This window comes from Plasmodium brasilianum, chromosome 4 (genome assembly GCF_023973825.1).
Source record: "Plasmodium brasilianum strain Bolivian I chromosome 4, whole genome shotgun sequence".
Taxonomy (NCBI): domain Eukaryota; phylum Apicomplexa; class Aconoidasida; order Haemosporida; family Plasmodiidae; genus Plasmodium; species Plasmodium brasilianum.
Genome location: NC_090117.1, coordinates 283,074 through 303,695, shown reverse-complemented (window position 1 = coordinate 303,695; position 20,622 = coordinate 283,074). Strand labels below are relative to the sequence as shown.

Sequence of the window (20,622 nt, the reverse complement as noted above, 5' to 3'; positions counted from 1 at the left end):
TTTTTTTTTTAACTTGATGTTGCTGTTTATCTGTAGCGGGATGGGAAAATAGAAAAAAAAAAAAAAAAAAAAAATAATAATAATAATAATAATAATAATAATAATAATAATAATAATAATAATAATAATAATAATAATAATAATAGTAATAGTAATAGTAAGTAATAGTAATAGTAATAGTAATAGTAATAGTAATAGTAATAGTAATAGTAATAGTAATAGTAATAGTAATAGTAATAGTAATAGTAATAGTAATAGTAATAGTAATAGTAATAGTAATAGTAATAGTAATAGTAATAGTAATAGTAATAGTAATAGTAATAGTAATAGTAATAGTAATAGTAATAGTAATAGTAATAGTAATAGTAATAGTAATAGTAATAGTAATAGTAATAGTAATAGTAATAGTAATAGTAATAGTAATAGTAATAGTAATAGTAATAGTAATAGTAATAGTAATAGTAATAGTAATAGTAATAGTAATAGTAATAGTAATAGTAATAGTAATAGTAATAGTAATAGTAATAGTAATAGTAATAGTAATAGTAATAGTAATAGTAATAGTAATGGTAGTAAATAACGCATAATGAATGAAAGAGGATAAAATAAAGTAAAACGAACTAAACATACATGAGAGATGTAAAGACACGTATGAGATTTGCATAATGCGGGAAAGCGGGCCCATGTGCAAGCATATTTGTGTACGTGCGGGTATGTACTGATATGTATAAGTATATATTATATATATATATATACATATACATGTTGGAACGGTGTTGAGGGACGAAGGAATGTTCTTAATGTCCGCTTCCTATTACCATGACGCTATTGATGGTTCTCTCATTTTTCTTAAGAACGGAACACACCGAATTTAAGCCATAAATATAATCTACATCATTTTGGCCTTGATCACAAAGGAATTTATTCCTCTTTATATTTAATGATGCAATATTTATTTTATCCTTATTGAAGGTATATAACTTGTATGTCTTCGTCTTTCCATGAGTGCGCCTTCTCGTTATTCGAGTTATACTTAGATGTACATTGTTATTTATTAATCGCTTTGCACCCAAAAAAAAAAGAATAAAATAGTTAGCAGTTCTTTTTCTCATGTGTTATTTTATTATTTTAAGTTTTTATTTTTTTACAATATTTTATTATATGATTAATTTTTCTATTACCAAGTATGCGCACGTTAATTTGGTGAAATATCTTTGAGTATATTGTAACTCGTTAAATTCTCTTCATGCTAACAAATTTGACGAATGTGTACCAAAAAAAAAAAAAAAAAAAAAAAAAATAGCTAGCTAAATAGATATAAAAGGTAATTTATTTCAAAGTTGTATTATTAATACACCAAATGGAATACGCTAGAATAATAAACGTTATTTTGGTTTTTATCTGTGATGGGATTATTCCTAAAAAAATTGATATACAAAAAGAATAAACTAAAAAATGGAAAAATTAAAACTTTAAAGCAAAAAGTATAAACATAAGTAAAAAAAAAAAAAAAAAAAGAGAAGGGATGGGACGTGAAGAAAAGCGGAGAGAAAATAAAGTAAGAGAAGAAAAATTTCTGTTATTCATTTTTTTTTTTTTTTTTTTTGAGGTGTAATTTCAAAACACTTCAATAAACTTACATTACAGTTGTTTTCTTATATGTTGGAAAAAGAATTTAAACGAATAAATAATTTTGGCTATTTCGGTATATAATTTTAAAATGAGTAGAAAAAAATTATGGTTTAAAAGCATAATTTTTTTTTTTTTTTTTTTTTTTTTCCAACTAAATATTGATAAAAACAAGGAAACGTTTTAAAAACAATCTAAAAGAGTGCATACATATGTATATATAAATGTACATCTCAGTACGTATAAACATACATAAGAGTAACATTAACTAAAAACGAGACGATATTTAATTATATTTAAAAAGTTAAATTAAAAAAAAAAAAAAAAAAAAAACGCTACAAACATACGAGTGGTGCGCATACACAAATAGAACAGAAACATAGGCATGCATAAACGTGGACATGTGCATATTACACATACGCATGTACATATATACATATATTTATATTTATGTGTGCACATTTCTTTTTTGTAAGTTTAGCATTCCCCCTACTTCTTTTTTTTGAATTTGTTTTTCCTGAAGAGATCCTGGTTCTCTTTCATCTCAATTTCGGCCAAGCGGAGTGCTTCGATTGTCTGATCGTTGTACAATAACACATCATTTTCATCCAGATCGGTAAATTTTTCAATTTTTTTATTTAATTGTTTTTCAATAACTAAGAAGTTTTCGACATCATACTGTGTAACAAAAGTAATAGATTTGCCTGTTCTCCCTGCCCTTGCTGTTCTTCCAACTCTATGAATATATTCTTTACATGTACATAAATCAAAATTGATAACAATCTTAATATCTTTTAAGTCTAGTCCTCTAGCCCCGACTTGTGTTGATATTAATATATTGTACCTATTACTTTTGAAAGAATTTAAGCTGCTTAAACGTTGATTTTGTGTTAATTTACCATGTAAACAAATAGATTTCAAGCCTAGGTTTCTACAAAAAAAATTTATTTTTTGTGCTGAAGCACAGGTATTTGTAAATATAATTATGCTTCTACTTTCAAAATGAAAACAAAGACTACACAAATATGTGTATTTATATTTTAGTGGTATAAAAATATAATTTTCCACTAATGTGCTAACTGTGCTGTATTTATTGGATACTTCAATTTTAACTGGGTTTTTAAGAGAAGCTTTTTTTAATTTTGCTACACTTTTTGTCATAGTAGCAGAAAATAAAAAGGTTACTCTCTTATGTGGTAAAATAAGTAATAATTTATTTATAGAAGATTCAAAATCTTGTGATAATAATTTATCTGCTTCATCAAAAACTAAATATTTTAAATTTTTTAAGTTAAACCCTTTAGTATTATTTAAGTGATCAAGAATTCGACCTGGGGTACTAACAATAATATTTGGTTTTTTTGCTAAATTCAATGACTGAGTAACTATATCAACTCCTCCAAATATTGTACATATATTAATTAGTAGATTAGATCCTAAGGCCTGGAAATGTTGAGCTATTTGTATACATAATTCTCTTGTAGGGGATATAACTAGAGCAAAAAAACTTTGTTTGTTATTCTTTAAATCTTGTAATATAGGTATTATAAAGCAAGCAGTTTTACCACTACCAGTTTCGCTTAATCCTATGATATCTCTTTTTTCAAAAGCATGTGGTAATATTTTCTGCTGAATTAGCGTTGGCTTCTTCCACCCCATCTCATGTATGCTTTCCAGTATTTCTTCACATATATCCAGCTCCTCGAATGTTGAAACGTTCAGGCTCCCTTCATCGTTCGTCTTCCCGCCCCCATCACGATCATAACAAGTATCATCATTATCGTTATCATTATCGTAATCATTATCTACTTTTTGTTCTTCCTTTTTTTCTCTCTTTTCCTCTTCTTTTTCTTCCCTTCCATGAGCATCATTTTTTTTTAGCTCCAAAGAGGATAAACTACTATCCCTCAAGTTGCTTCCTACGTTGTCCTTATTTTTACCACTTCCACCTTTTTTTTTTAACTTTTTCTTGTTTAATAATAATTTCCCATTTTTTTTGTTTACATTTTTTTTTTTTATCTTAATTTGTTCTTTCTCTTTTAACTTACGTTCATATTCGTTATGCATTTGTTCGATCTCCTCCTCCTCGAACATTTTATAATTTTTATTTAATTTTTTCTCAAAATTTTTTAAAACATCACTCGTGTTATAATTTTTGTAATACTTCATATTATGTTTCCTTTTTTTTTTTTTTTTTAAATTTAAAAAACAAGGGGGGGGGAAAAAAGAAATTATGGAAAATTTTTACATACAGCTGTTATTTAATGCCATACGTGAGTACTGAATGAGGAAGAAGTTAAGAACTCAATGGAGCGTAGTTTGAAAGTGCCAAATGAGGGTTATATCGTAATATGTATGTATGTATAAATATATTTGTATGTATGTTTGTACATTTGTATTATGTATATTATATATTTGATGTTATACATACTGTACTGTTCTGCACGTTTATGTTTATGTATGTACAAAGAAATACATTTACAGCAGACATAACTATAAAAAAGCATCACTAGAATATTTGATAAAGTCAGAAGTTTCAAAAATTAAGGAGCAAAAGAACGTGCACTACAAAAGTGAGATATCTTCACTTCAGCTATCATGTTACAACACTGCAAGAAATATTGCAATATTTTGTCACATGCGCGAATACTTGAGCATATATGTATATATATATTTATGATAAATGAATATATATATATATATAATTATATGCATGTATAAGAGTATGTATATATATATAATTATATGTATAAATATATATAAACGTATAAAAATATTTAAAAAAAAAAAAAAATTTTTACTCTTCTTTTGACGAATTTATTTAACTAGGGAGAGGAAAAATAAGAACGTAGCAGTATTTGTAGTGATTTTTTTTTTTTTTTTTTTTTTGTTACATTTATGAACTTTAAAAATTTTGTAAGTTAAAAAAAAATTAGCAAAATTTATCTTCAAAAGTAAGTGTTCTACATGGTTTATGTTAACTGAAAATTTAGGAGCTATTCATACGAACGCAAATATTAAGCATGCACATATATGTACGTATTTAGATGCATATGTATGTAGGTGTATGTAATACTATAATATATATACTTAAGGAAGTTGTAGATTTACCTTTTGAAAGAGATATTTTTGAAGAGCATTAGAAGGACTTTTAAAAAAATAAGTTCATGTTTATAAGAAGTTCCATTTTAAGGAAGTATGAAAAGTGAAGTAACGCTGGAAGAGAATAGAGACAACCCTGAGGATGGACCACTGGGATTGTTGTCGGAATGCGTTAAGGATAATGCGCAAGTCTTAATTAACTGCCGAAATAATAGAAAACTTTTGGGAAGGGTAAATAGGAAAAATGAACAAATGAGAGAGAGCACACGGATACAAATGCGCATAAGCATACGCATAGACTTACACATGCACATCCACGTACACATCCACTTACACATATTTGAATGAGTATTTTTTTCATACATGTTCGTTCATGTGGGCCATGAATACGGTTAACACGCGTATTATACGTAATGTGCAAGTACGTTTGTACGTAAATATGTATGTCCATTTAAAATTTTTGTTTTTTGTTTAGGTGAAGGCCTTCGACAGACACTGTAATTTGCTTTTAACCGAAGTGAGGGAAATTTGGGTGGAAGTAGTGAAAGATAAAAAAAAAAAAAAAAAATTAACAAGGACAGGTATATAAGCATATTATTTCTAAGGGGTGATTCAGTCATCCTAATTTTAAGAAACCCAAAATAAATGCAGAGCGAAAAGAAGAAAAATAAAATAAAATTGAATCAAGTAAAATGAAGTAAAATAAGATTAAGTTAAATTAAATCAAAAGAAGTAAAATGTAGCAAAATAACTGCCGTGTGCCCCACTTTTAATTTTTTTTTTTTTTTATACAACCATTAAACGTTTTCATGGTAAATAAAATATTGGAAAAGAGACCCTTTTTAATGAAGAAAAAAAGGGTTTTGTTCATACTTGTAGCATTTTTACTATACAAGTGTATGTATATGGGTATATAAACATATATATTATATATATATATTATATATATATATATATATATAATTTATGTAATAGGAAACATTTCTGTCTACACCTATGTAGTATCCCTTTTACAAGCATGATTATATTTATTATTATTTTTTTTTTAAATGTAATAAATACTGCATTTATTTAAATAAAACATTTCTCTTTAACTTCATCCATTTTACGTGAATATATATATATATATATATATATATATATATATATTTTTGTATGTACTTGTTAATTTATGCTGCCTATAATTTCTGCCTTTTTCGAATCCTTAATGCTTACATATTTTACGATTCATAATGTATATACTAAATTAACCATTTTAATTGTATACATATATATGTAAACATTTATATGCATATACATAAATATATATACGTGTCAGTTATTTATGTATATGAATATCTTTTAAATTAAAAATGTTTATTCATTCTAGGCTAAAGCCTTTTTTTTATTTCTTAAACATTTAGAAGATAACAATTTAAGATAAGAAGAAAAAAAAAAAAAAAAAAAAAAGTACAATTTTTTTTTTTTACTTTTCTACAAAAGAAATTTTTAATTTTGAAAAGGTTAATATAACAAATTTCAAGTAGGATCTTTTTTCTTTTTGTAAACATAAAATATCATATTTCGTTACAGTAATATTAAATGTATGTATAGGTATATACATATTTATGTATATATATACGTATTTATATATTTTTTTTTTTGCCTTGTTCCTAATATTATATACACAAATGACATACCGTAAAGAACACACAAATTTTTCTTGTGATACGTATAATTACTTATGTAAAACATAACGTACAATAAATGAAATTGAAAGAAACTCAATCTGTTAGAAGACATAGTATTAAGGTTACACAATAATTTTTTATATGGATTATTACTAGGAACAGTTTTACAATATTGTTATGGACTATATGTAGTATGCATGAATAAGGAAAAAAAAAAAAGAAAAATCATTACACTAAATAAAAAAAAAAAAAAAAAAAAAAAAAAAGATGAAAGAAAAAAAGGGTACAAAATTAGTACAATTATACACGTTTGATCAAAGTATATTTAGAGCTCTGGCTTAAAAAAGAGGTATGACTGAAACGTTAGCATATATACCCTTACAGGGGTTAAGAAGCATTCAGGGGTATGTATATATATATATATATATATATATATATATATATATATATATGTATGTGTATATGTATGTTTCTGTTTAAAGGTGATATAGTGCAAACTTTTTCCTTTTAAGCGATGCACTTAAATTTTTAATGATAAGATATAAGGGAAGGAGGAAAAAAAAAAAAAAAAATTAGCTTAGATTAAAATATATAAATAAAATAGAATAAAGTAAAATAACTATAGGTAGAACACAAATTAAATAGATATATCAGTAAAAACTCCACGAATAAATATAAAAGGGCATTTTTTTTTTTTTTTTTTTTTTTTTCTGTTTAAATGGGTAATACGAACAATAATGAAACGAACAAGAAAGAAGATGAAGAGGATGATGATGGTTTCATAAAAATAAGACATGTAGAAGGGAAAAAGAATGAAGAGATAAAGAATGACATTGATAGTGAGGGTAGTAGCAGCGAAAATAATGGAGGAAGTAACAGCGGTAGTAGCAGCAGTCGTAGTGGCGGTAATAGAGGAGGTGATATTAGTGGTGATGAGGAAGAACTGAATGAGGAAACCAAAGCAGGGGACAATGAAGGAGTATTCAGAAGTAAAGGATTGTTTGAGGATGGTCTACGTAATATACTTTTTAGTGAGAACTATTTCAAGAACTTTTTTAGCCTAAACGATATAAAGAAATTTGGACTTATTGGAAAGAATGAATGTAGTAATAATAACGAGTTGAAAAACGTAAATTATGATTCTTCGATAAATGTAAAGCATGGTAGACATATGAATGAATTGATAATTTATAATAATCAATATATGATAAATTTATTAAATGATACAACAAAATCTAAAATAGAAATAGCAAATTTTATTTCTTTCTATTTTTGTTTTTTAAGTATGATGAAAAATGAAATTCCTAGTGTACCAAATGCAAGGAAGGAACAAGAAGACTTCTCAACTATTAGCTACATATATCAAAAGGTTAAGAATTCGAGGAATTACATTTCCACTCATGATATAGAAACATGTATAAAGAATTATTTATATCATATTGATAGGAAATATTATCCTATTTTGAATAATCAAATAGACGAGGATAATAGGGATGAAATTAATACGATGGACGATAGATCAACAGGAAGTTTTCAATATTCAAACAAGGAATATGAAAAAAAAAGGGTAATAATTGATAAAAATATGGTACAACAGAGTCTACAAAAATTTAACATATTAAAAGAATTATTTAGGCCATATAAGAATTTGACAAAGTTTATGAGTGAAACAGATAGGGGGCATATTCACGAGGATGGTGGGTATTTTCTTTTCCCCCCTAAAAGGAGGATTGTGCATAGAATAAAGATATGGGATGATAAAATTACATTAAAACCTAGGACTTCCATGAATAAAAAGCTTGATGAAACGTTTTATATGTACGACTGTTCTTTGTTGAGGGGGGTTAGGAGGAGGAGAAGCAGCGGAAAAGGTAGTGGTAAACGTATCATCAAAGATAGCGTTAAACGCACAGGAACGCATAGTGGAAAATATAACTGCAAATATAGCAGTAAATGTAGTTACGCACACAGTGGACACCTGCTGGACGATACTGCAACAGAGGCCCTTGGCAAAAGCAACTTGACAAAATCATTCGATGAAAGAAATATAACGAATGAGGAGGAAGTAACTGACAATATGTCTATCAAGAAAGAAGTGAATAAAATAAAGAGCTACAGATCGTACTCTGTATATATTAGAAAAACGCTTTCTAAAGTTTTTTATAAGAGTGATATGAGTAAAAGTGGAGCTGTAAGCAAAAATAGTATGATAAATAAAAATTGCATTACAAGTAAAAATAATTTATTATTAGGACACCATAAAGAACCAAATGAGCGAATGAACCTCGGAATATCATTTTCTGCTGCCGGGTTATTAATTCCTTACCACTTAGGAGTTAGTAGTTTATTAATTGAAAAAAATATTTTAAACATGCACACGAATATATCCGGATCATCTGCTGGTTGTATATGTGCATGCCTCTTAGGGATTGGATTAAATATAGATAAGTGTATATTTTTAGCTGAAAATATTATTAGTAATGTATATAAGAAAGGGAGTTACCAAAAATTACAAAGCGTATTAAATTTAGAGTTAAACAAGTACCTATATGCTGATAGTTATAACTATTTAAATACTCGCATTGGAAATGTATTTGTTGGTATAACACAGATATTGCCTTATTATAAAAAGTTAAATGTCAATAAATTTAATGATGATGAGGATTTAATAAATGCAATAATTGCATCTTGTAATATTCCTATGTATGTATCTAATAACGTTTTTGTAAATTTTAGAAATAAAAAATGTATTGATGGAATTTTTAGTACAAAAAAAAAAGATTTTGGTTGTATTAGTACTAAGACCGAACGAATGATAAGAGTAATTCCATTCGACTTTCATTATATAGGTATGGAAAATAAAAACAATGGTGTGATTAGTCCTCATTTGATTAAATATAATCATATAATTTTTCTCTTTTTATGTATTAAAAATTTGTTCCATAAATTTATAAATAACATATGGGTAGAAAAAGATTATTTATTTCTATTACGAAATTTAAAGCAAATTTTAGATAAAAAAATTTTTGATTATTACACATTTGTGAAGAGGTATTTCTTCTTTTTAAGAAGCAGTGATATAGTTACGGATGAGCAAAAAGTAGGGAATAGGAAAAACATAATAGATTTAATTAACCATATTAGAAATAAATTGAACACACTAAATTATATGAACATAAATTCGTTAGAAATAGATCTATTTTTAAAATTAAATAATGAGATATTCCTTCAGTTAAATAATAAATATGATAATAACGTACTAAAGTTTTGTAATTTTTCCGTAACGCTAATAAATGTTATGGGCAAATATTTTTTTGAAAATTTTGATGGTTCTAGCCTGGACAAAATTGTGCTTCATTTTTTGAGAAGTAACCCTGGGAACAATGATGCAGCATGTAATGATGGAAACGGAGGTGCAGAACGCAATGTTGGCGGTGGAGTTGGAGGTTGCAATGATAGTAATAGCGGTGCTAACATCCATGATGCTCGTATTAACGACTTCATACGAGAGGAAAATCATGAAAATATATTCGAAATGGTTTTCCAATTTTTAAAAAAGAATGGTTTTTTGAAAGTAGACAAATACATATACTTTAACCCCCAACTAAAGGATGATATAATAATATATTTTTTTAAAGAAATATTTTTTAATGAGAATATTTTGAAAGCAAAAAGAAAAGCACTCAAGAGGAATATACCTCTTATGATAGAAGTGCTAAAAGTTATATTTTTTAATGAGCATGTAAAAAGGAGAATTTTTAAATTATTAATTTTTGCAGTAAACTGTAATGAGAAGAAATTAGACTATTATACTAGGGATGATATAACTTCTTCTCCTATATATGGAGGTAAAAATATGTCCATGTTGTTCTTTGAAAATATAAACGATATAAAGGTCATAAATCATTATTTAAAGTATAACCATATTTACAAAAATTTTATTTATATCATCTATGAGATAAATACTGTGAATAACAAGGTAGGTAAAGTAAGCAAGTATAACTATTACAACTATATGAACTTGAATATGGATGATGTTAATGATATGTACCTATTTTTGTATGTTTATCTGTATTCCATTTTGAACTATAAGATTTTGTTTGCGCTCATCAACATAGAACAGAGGGAGAGCTTTTTAAAAGTAGGAGTGAACACATACCCTCGAAGTTTGCATGCCCGAGTAGGTGGAGGTATTAGCCTGCGCCCTGATAATGGCACTTCAAAGAAGAGTACTACTGACCATGGTACTGATAACAATGCCATTGTTAACAGTGGTACACCTCATTTTATTCAAAGGTACAGAGAAAATAACTTATTAAATTCCTTTGACCCATCGTATAACTTAATGAACAAGGCAGAATCCTCGGGATTAATAAAAAGATTCTCAGGGTTATGGTTAAGGAGGAAGATAAAATTAAATTTGAGTTTTCTTGAAATAAATAATAAATTTGAGCTTAATTTTTTTAAAGGGAATAATAATGAAATAGAAAGAGACGACAACTTAAACTTGAATTATGATGGAAAATATTCTATCGAAATGGATAACGATATGGACATTAAGAACATTAAGAAAAGTGCTAGTTATACTGACAAGTTTTTGTTAGAAGATGATGAAGAGAGGGAAGAGACAAATAAAGTAAGGAACACCATATCGTTTGGAAGTGAAGAAGTAACACTAGGTGGAAAGTATTGTAAACAGGTAGATCATAATGAGACTGGAAACAGTTTTAACACAGGTAGTAGTTTTATTTTTAAAAATTTGAAGAAAACTTGGAAAGACGATTTTTTTAAATGCCCAATTAGGAAAGTGGAAAACATTATAGAGAGAATAAATGAAAATGATTATTCCATTTACACAAATTGCTTTTGCACATTTGAAAATTTGCTTATATTCAATTACGGCTGTGCGTTTATCGGAAAGATCGACGAATACATAATGATGAATAGAAGCAAGATATTTGAAATGAATAAAAAAAATAAAAAAGAAATTTTTTTTCTTTTGCATCAGTTGTATTTGTATTACAGGAATATTCTGTTTTTGCTCACATTTGTGTTTGGTATTAACTTTTGTGAAAAGACGCAGTATAAATATTTGAGGAAGAGGAGGAGAAGGAAAAAAAAAAGGTGGGAAGAGAAAGGAGCGGAAGAGAAAGTGAGGGACAAGAAAGAGGTACAAGAGGAAGAAGCGGAAGAAAAGGAAGGGGAGAGAAAAAAAAAAAGTACACGGAAAGACGAACGGAATGAGGATAAAGAAGAAAGTGATGAGTCAGGGGTTAGCACCAAAGAAGGACCTAAATCAGGAGCATTAAAAAATAGTACTTCACCTGTGGGGAATAAAAAATTTTCTTCAATTGTTGAAGATATATTTGGTGATAGAACTTTTGAACGAAGTGATATGGATGTAAATAACAGCAAAAAATTTGTGGGAAAAAATGAAAATACGTGTGTAGATTTAATAAGTAGTCAATATTTTACATTATGGAGGAGTTACTCGGATAGTAGGAGTAAAGAAAAAGAGAACATTTCTAATGAAGAAAAAAATAAAAAAATGAAGAAAAGAAGGAATAATTTAGTGGGCAGATCTTCTCTTACCATTTTAGAAGAGGAATCTACCAATGAAAGAAGGAAGAATTTTGCTCTAGGGTCAAATAACGATTTTGTAGAAGAAATAAAAACAAATATAAGTGAAGTATTATATGATAATTGTCAAACATATTTTGTGAAAAACTCATTTTCAATGAGAAAATTAATAAAAATAGGATTTAAGGGTGCAAATGAAAAAGATGTAAAAAAATTATATGATTTAGGTCGAAGTGACGCATATTTATGGTTATATATAGAGTACTTAAATGTAGGTATGTATATATATAAGAAAATTTATATAATATATTTGAAATTAATTTCAGCATTTGAGTCCTTAATTTATATAACCAATTTAAATAAAAAGAAGAAGAAATATGATGTTGAAAATATGCTTGGCTTGATTGGAAATTTTGTAATTTATGTAAATGGACAACCTTTTAATATATTTAAATTATGTAATTTTGTTTTTTCCTGTTATAGTTACACCTATAAATCAAATAGTACTGAGTTTTTTTTTTCAAACAATGGGCTGAGGAAAAAGACAAAGTGGAATTATTTTAATAATTCTAATTTTAAAGCCAATAAAAGGAATGATTGGAAGAATAGTACTATTCCTAATGAACAGAAAGATTTAGAAAATTTTTCCTGCACTGTTAAGGCGGAAAAAAAGGGGGATAAAAAAGAGGAAAAGGGGAAAACCTATGAAGCACTCTATAGTTATCGTCAAGGTGGGCAAGGAGACAATAAATATGAGAGGAGTGTACATAACAAATATGAGGGGAATTGCTCAGTTACTTACAATGCACGAGGAAATCTGGAACAAGTTCATTTAAATGCACCATCCTCAGTCAGGAAAAAAAAAGAAAAAAAAAGCCTGAATGACAGTAAAAGCAAAAATTTACATGGCAATAAGAGTAGGGTGTTAAAAAAAGGAGAGAGAAATCATCCGAGGAAAGAAGAAAAAAGTAAGAGAAGAAACCCTTTTATCAAAAGTACTAACACGAAAAGAAAATTTTATAGAAGTATAAGCTTACCATTAAATATTAAGAGAACGATTTTACGGATGAACAGGTTAAAAAATAAAATAAGTTTAAATAAAAATATAATAGATGGTATAAATAGCGAAATATTAAAAGGTACTCCTTATGAGCATATTTATACGCACACTAATTTTTGGCTTTACTCTTCATCTGATGAAGGGGATATGATGAATAGTTATTGTAATGGTCTTTATGTGAACAATACAGATAATACAAATAAACAGTTTGATTCCATCTTTGATGAAATGTCCGATGACTTAGATGGTTTTTCAAAACTGTCCATTCTTTTCAAAAACTTTCGAAATATGGACAACGGGTTAGGCTTGTCCGGTTACTTCGGTTTTTGACAAGTTGGAGTATTAACCGAGTGTTATAAGTAACGTTATAATGTTCTGCGCCTTATTATCATGAAATGATCCTTTGGACAATTATTGGTGAAAACAAAAACGCGGTGCGATGGAAGAATTGAACATTGCATTTGTCGTTGCATTTATCGTTACATTCATCGTTACATTCATCGTTACATTTATCGTTACATGTGCCATTGTTTTTTCCATTATCTTTCCTTCTTTCTTTCTTTCTTTCTTTCCTTTTTTTTTTTTTTTTTTGTAATTATGTAGTTTTTAACGTATAATGAGCAAAAAAGGGGAATCGAAAAAGGTTTATCTTTTTTTCTTTCTTTTTTTTTTTTTTTTACCGTTTTTGAAATATCGGATGGGACTGCATGCCGTGCCCTTTTTTTTTTTCGATGTAAAAAAAAAAAAAAGATCGTACAGAATGTAGTTTGCGCAGTGTTTTGTTATGTCTCATTATATCTCGTTTTGTTTTGTTTTGTTTTGTTTTGTTTTGTTTTGTTTTGTTTTGTTTTGAGTTAATTTGTTTTATTCACCTTATATATCATTGTTAATTTATGTCGTGTTTAATTTCCTTGTTAGCCTTATATTATTTTTAATTGGTCTATTCACTTCATGCTTAGCTTACATCTTTTTGCGTATTTTTTTTTTTGTTTTGTTTTGTTTTTTGAATAAATATTATTACTAATTAAATGCATATCTGACATGTTTCCAAGTAGCTCTTTAAAAATACATGTAATATGCCGATTATGTTTATAATATGCGGCTCAATGCTCATCCAAATTTCGCTAGTTTTTTCTCTAAGTTTCAACTGCTATATATGATAGGCATATTTTGGGGAAAAATGATGGAAAAAACAAAAAAGGAGGAACTCGTACAAAGTATGCACATAATATGCGTAAAAAAAAAAAAAAAAAGAAGCACCTGTATACATATAGTATGCATAAAGGCGCATAGTTGTTCTTTTGTGTACATGTGTGTGTGTGTGTGCGCAAAGCAGTGTTCACATGTGAGGTACAAAAAAAAAAAAAAAAAATAAAAAATAAAAATAAACAAATAAATAAACATATAAATAAGCAAATAGGCAAATAAGCAAATAAGCAAATAAGCAAATAAATAAACAAACAAACAAACAAACAAACAAACAAACAAACAAATAAACAAACGCGTGGACTACTTTTTTTTTGCCTGGGACAACAAGCTGTCGAGGCCAAATGGATCCGATATATCCTTTATAAATTTGACAGGCTCGGTCTTCTGTGTAGTTTCGGTTTTTTGTAGAGTTTTGTTTAGTCTTTCACTTGAGAATTTATATATATTGCTATTATTTTTATGGTTGAATAGTGATGTATCATATATTTGATAAGTTTCATCATTCTGTGTATCGGTATTATTATTATTAATATCATTAATATTAAATAAGCTAATATCATGGATGTTATTATTTTTGCTAACATTAACTTTGTTTAATGCTATTTGTTCTTCGATCAGTCTATTTTCGTAATTCTTCACTTTTTTCAAATTTTTCTCTATTTTATATTCTCTTTCAAGTTCTCTTTTTCTTTCATTAATTATTGAGCTTTGAGCAAGTCCTTTTTCTTTTCTAGCTTGAATAGCTAGATTTTTTAAAACATTTTCTTTTTGTTCTTTTTCTTTTAGTTTTTTCTGTTTAATAATATTATTACGCATTTTGATTTCTTCTCTAGCTTTTTTTTCAGCAACATAAAGATATTCACTTAAATGTGCAAAATTTTCATTAATTTCAACGTTATTTAATTTTTTATTATCACTTTGTATTCTTTTGTCTAGGGGTATATTATACCCTTTATTATTTTTCCAATTAGAAACACATGGAGGTATTTTCCAATCATTTTCTTCTTCTTTATTTAGTTTTCTCGTAGGTGATCTTAATATAGGATATTCCGGAGAATTTTTGACATTTGGTAGTTTTTTATGTTTAAATTTTGAAACATCTAATGGGTCGATACTTTTTTCAACTACTTTTATGATTCGTTCATCTAAATGATTGTTAAGTTTATTTTGTGGAATATATCTATAATACTTATCATCTTTTTTGTTAACATTACTTTTATTTAATTTTTCATTAAGTATATGTTCGATATTTTTTTTCGTATTTTCAATTATTTCATTTTCTTCTTTATCATCTGGTTTGTATATAGCTTCATTATATTTTTCTTCTCTATCTTTAGTGTCCGATAATATTTTTTTTTTCCTTAATTTATTTATCCGTTCATTAGGTTCAATCTTATCAATATTATTATTATAAATATGAACTTCTTCATTAATTAGATTATCATATTTAACATTATTTTCATCATCAATGTATTTTAAAGCAATATTAGAACTACTATTTTTTTTATTTTTTAGTCCTACATTATTAGGATATTGATTTATATGTATTTCGGGGTACGCTCCACCTCCTCTAAAATCTTCATTACATGTAATTCTTAAGTGTTTTCTTTTTAAATATTCATAACACTGATTATTCGTTTCCTTTTTTTTTGGAGAATGGTTTGATTTAAAATCATTTTCATCCACTACATCTTCATATATATTCTTCTTCGGTTTTGGAATATTCCTAAATAGTTTGCACATAGAAGGAAAAAAAAAAAAAATAAAAAAAAAAATAAACACGAAAATTCAGTAGGGAAAGCATATGAGCCAAAGAAAAAACAAAATACAAATATTATTCAACTTAAGGTAGATATAAGTTCATGTTATGCAGTTCAAAATGGATAATCGAGAAAATGTAATTGCTCCTACTACATAAACACGAAAAAGAGTAATTACAATTATGTACGTTAGTATACCATATGTGCAACTGTACAAAGCAATTTACGCCGCTATATGTACGCTAGTAAACAATGGGTTATAAAATTAAGAAAAGAAAAAAAAGGCTCCATAATTTTATGCGTGCTACACATGATAATAGAGCGTCTTGTTTTGAGAAAACATGGATAAATGCCAAACGGGAAGGGGGGTTATATATGCATATGTATAAACATACACATATGTACGTATATATGCTAATATACAAACACAATTCTATACCTTAAAAAATCTGTCATTTCTCAGTCGACGGGAAGTTCCAGTTACATTTGCTCGAATCCTTTATTTTTCACTTAGCTTTTATTATTACTACTAAAAAAGGGCATGTAATTTAACTAAATACTTCTGAACTTGAAAAAAGCGGTGGAATTAAATGGGCATTTCAAAAATTTGCAATTTTTTATTTGTAAAAATGCAAAATTACGGCTAAAAAATGTGCGTAAATAAGAAGCAAAATCGTTCAGTTTGAAAAAAAAAAAAAAAATATATATATATGTATGTAAATACATACATATACATATTTTTTGATATTTCCTGCTACGACGAAGCAGTATTAACGTTTTGAATAATTTGAATTGCAAATAAGCGAACAAAGGGACGCAAACAAATAAAATATATAAAAAAGGTAAAAATAACGAAAAAAAAAGCAGTGCCCTCACCTCAGTATTTGCTACTTAAACTATTGCACGAAAAAAAAAAAAAAAAAAAAAAAAAAAAAGAGAAATTTCAAAATTGAAATGGGAAAAGGAAAGAAGCAAAAAGGAGCCCTCTAAATACTTTACAAAAATGAATATACTTTTAAAATGTTAAGAAAAAAAAGAAAAATTTTCAAATTATTACATTTAAGATAAGATTATTCTTTTTGCCCAAAAAAAGCCTTTACCATTTTTCTTTTCTTTTCTTTTCTTTCTTTTTTTTTTTTTTTTTTTTTTTTATCTTCTTTTGTTTTAGTTATTTTACTATTTTTATAGTAATTTATTCCTTTTTCCGCTATAGATTATTTACTTTTTGGCATAATAAAATTATATAATGCGCATCTGGGGATTCTCACCATGACCCATTTTAACAATGTTTTTCATATTCTTTCATTTAATATGATTTCCTATGGTTACGTTCTTTTTTTTATTTCCATATTTGTAAGATTTTTTTCATAAAATGCACTGTTTTATTTACATATATGCACAATTTCTATACCATCACAAATATTATGTAAAACTGCACGATAGAACAAATACAAAAAAAAACAGAGTTAATTAAGATCAACAAAAAATGGGTACAATGTCATATATTTTTCTAAAGGAAAAAAAAAAAATTAAGCAAAAACAGTAGGAAGTTGTTCCCATTTATGCATACATATATATATATATATATATATATATATATATATATATGTGTATAATAATTGCACGTAAATGATAATAATATACATACTATAAATATATACAAATATTGCATTTGCTGCGTATTTGCATATACATACATACATACAACACCACATGTATAAACAAACAGACTGTACTATTTCCTTCGCATAATCCCTACCTCTTTCTACCCGCGCATTCTTTTTTTTTTTTTTCTTTCAATGATGGAATGAGTCTATGAGTAGTCTGAATTAAGTTATTTTTCCAGCACTTCAAAAAAAATGTATACATATGTAAATGCACACATTTCGAAGCTTGTGAAAAATCTCAAAAATCGAACTCACCAATGTATACTTGCTTATTAGCTTTTTCAAAATCATATAACCCTCATGGGAGCTATAAGATTGATATTTCTGGTAGCTAATTAATATTTTTTCAATATTTTTTTTCTCAAAAATGTTTTTAAAGAAAAATATACATTCATATATATGTATATATATATTTCTTTTTATGGAGCATCTCAGACCTTCCTTCCTGTATATAAAAAAATTACACAAAAAAAAAAAAAAAAAACAACCAGAAAAAAAAAAGAAGAATCTGGGGTACTTTTTTTTTTTCCCGATTATTTCATTGTGTATGTATATTTGCAGGATGTTTCGAGCTTCAACTCATTCCATAAAAAAAAAAGAAAAAAATGAAAAAGAATCTGTTCAGCTATAATCATCTCTTAAAGGTTCATATTTTTATTCGTGTATAATATACTTCCTTTATGATTAAATAAAAATTATTAAAGGTTATTAAGAAAAAAAAAATAAAGGACTTTTTCATTTGGACTTCCATTTTTAACACACTCTAATCACCTTATTATTGCATTCTTAAAGGAACTCAAAAGGGAAACTTGAAGGAACTACTTAAAAGGACTATTCAAAAAGACTTCAACGGGGAATTCATTTTTTTTTTTTTTTAACTTGAGCTATATCATACATGCCTTTTAAAAAGTACTACACACTTGATTTACTATTTACATTCATAATATCTCTATTTCTTTATATCTTTCTCACAGTAAATATACGTACATTCCTGTGTTCATTTATGTTCTTCCACAAGTCCAATGGTCTTCACACGGTACAATTCTTGGAATACGTTTTTTTTCATTTCGTTTTCACTTCATCTTTATCTTTCGTAAGGCCTCAAAGAGGCGGTATGCACGAAGAACTATGTTAAAAAAAAAAATAATAAATAAGTACACACACATATATATGTATATCTATATATATATGAATACATTTTGACGTATACCCGTGCGGGTGAAGAACACAAATTTAAACAATTTGCAATAAGCATATTGCAATTATTATTCTCATCTCCTCAGTTAACGAAACTTCTATGTTTCTTATTAATTTCTGTGATATATATGGATTGACATTTCTAAAATTATGAATTTAAAAAGCCACCGTATATACATTTGTTATATGAACAAATTTGAAGTTATTATTTTGTTTTAATATTTATATAAAAATATTCGCAATAGTAACTCTTCGAATCGTTCAATACGCGATTTTTTTTTTTTTTTAAATGCGTTGTAGTGCTATGCAACAAGTTGGTTTTGCAAGGTTACATTGTAATCTGTGCTTTGTACTTATTACATGTACACGTACAGATGTATAATATGTGAATGTGTACATACATAGATTTATGCTGCAACTACAAGCGAATATATATATATATATACATATATATATATATATATGCGCGAGCGTACATTGAGCTATTTTTTTATTTTATAAATATTCAGAACTTCTTAGAGGATTATAAAAACATTTGATATGAAATCAAAATATTTAAAAGGTTTATCATCATTTATATTTACAAAAATAAAAAAATTAAATAAAATACTTCGCTTAAACATATTTATTTTTCATGTTTTGTTTTTTTCGCAGTTACCTTAAAAATGGAACTCCATTACATTACACGTTCGGTTAACCATACTTTCTTTTCTTTTCTTTACTTTTCCATTCTTTTTTTACTATAATTCCATTACATTATCAGAAGAAATGTAACTCAAAGGGAATAGTACGGTCATATTTGTAGTGCGAACATTAAAATGAAAAAATATCATATGGACGAAACACTGTATTAAACGGAATAAACGAAAAAGGCGTATATTAAATAAAAAGAACAAATAAAAATAAGTACAGTAAAAAGAACATATAAAAATGAGTACAGTAAAAAGAACAAATAAAAATGAGTACAGTAAAAAGAACAAATAAAAATGAGTACAGGAAAAAGAACAAATAAAAATGAGTACAGGAAAAAGAACAAATTACGTAAAATTAAAAAAAAACAAATAAAAATATGTACAAGATCAAACATACATAAAAAAAAAAATAAAATACAAAAAACAGGAAACACTAACACGAAAAATATAAAAAATACGCTTAAAATGTTACTAACATACGGATTTAAATTTTCACATAAATTAAATTCACAGATAAAATATTTAAAGGATGGTTTATGCAACGAAAAAAAGAAAAAAATAACTTTAAAAAAAAAAATAAAAGCATTATGTTGCGTTACAGCTACAAATAATTTATTTATCGAAAAAGCTCAGAAAATCCAAGCCCTATAAGACCCCTTAAAACATCTAATAATCGAATAGTTATAAAAAAAAAAAAAAAAAAAAGAAAGCAAAGGGTAGCGAAGCAAAAAAAAAATTGGATTTATGAACGTATTAAAAAGTGAATACAGTAAATATGTTATTTTTTAGTAGCACAGCATATACTACCTCCGTAGTGCATAATTTATATATTGACATCCGATTGTGTAGTATGTCGAGTGACATTTTTTTTTGAATGTATATACACCGATACATTGATGTTCTGATGATGGCTTTTTATAACGGATATTATTATCATTATTATTATGATTTAATGAGAGCCACACTTAAGAAATTTAACGGCCCTTATAATTACAAAAACAAAAAAACAAAAAAACAAAAAAGGTATAAGCACTGAATTTGCTCCGTTTGTGGGTT

The 20,622-nt window shown here is 26.8% G+C and overlaps 5 protein-coding genes across 5 annotated transcripts; 2 read left to right on the top strand and 3 right to left on the bottom strand.

Moving 5' to 3' along the window:
- Positions 1 to 16: 16 nt before the first annotated feature.
- Positions 17 to 580, top strand: MKS88_001075 (uncharacterized protein; the record flags this gene model as incomplete). Its single annotated transcript, XM_067219730.1, has 2 exons — positions 17 to 32; positions 147 to 580. 2 exons carry the CDS (start codon positions 17 to 19, stop codon positions 578 to 580), a joined length of 450 nt encoding a protein of 149 aa, XP_067075007.1.
- Positions 581 to 797: 217 nt separating this feature from the next.
- Positions 798 to 1,112, bottom strand: MKS88_001074 (uncharacterized protein; the record flags this gene model as incomplete). The annotated part of the gene is made up of 1 exon (XM_067219729.1): positions 798 to 1,112. The coding sequence occupies one exon, from the start codon at positions 1,110 to 1,112 to the stop codon at positions 798 to 800; it is 315 nt and encodes a 104-aa protein (XP_067075006.1).
- Positions 1,113 to 2,118: 1,006 nt separating this feature from the next.
- Positions 2,119 to 3,798, bottom strand: MKS88_001073 (ATP-dependent RNA helicase DDX47; the record flags this gene model as incomplete). The annotated part of the gene is made up of 1 exon (XM_067219728.1): positions 2,119 to 3,798. One exon carries the CDS (start codon positions 3,796 to 3,798, stop codon positions 2,119 to 2,121), a length of 1,680 nt encoding a protein of 559 aa, XP_067075005.1.
- Positions 3,799 to 7,119: 3,321 nt separating this feature from the next.
- MKS88_001072 (patatin-like phospholipase) lies at positions 7,120 to 13,371 on the top strand (the record flags this gene model as incomplete). Its single annotated transcript, XM_067219727.1, has 1 exon — positions 7,120 to 13,371. The coding sequence occupies one exon, from the start codon at positions 7,120 to 7,122 to the stop codon at positions 13,369 to 13,371; it is 6,252 nt and encodes a 2,083-aa protein (XP_067075004.1).
- Positions 13,372 to 14,550: 1,179 nt separating this feature from the next.
- MKS88_001071 (pre-mRNA-processing protein 45) lies at positions 14,551 to 16,466 on the bottom strand (the record flags this gene model as incomplete). The annotated part of the gene is made up of 2 exons (XM_067219726.1): positions 14,551 to 15,976; positions 16,450 to 16,466. The coding sequence occupies 2 exons, from the start codon at positions 16,464 to 16,466 to the stop codon at positions 14,551 to 14,553; spliced, it is 1,443 nt and encodes a 480-aa protein (XP_067075003.1).
- Positions 16,467 to 20,622: the final 4,156 nt, after the last annotated feature.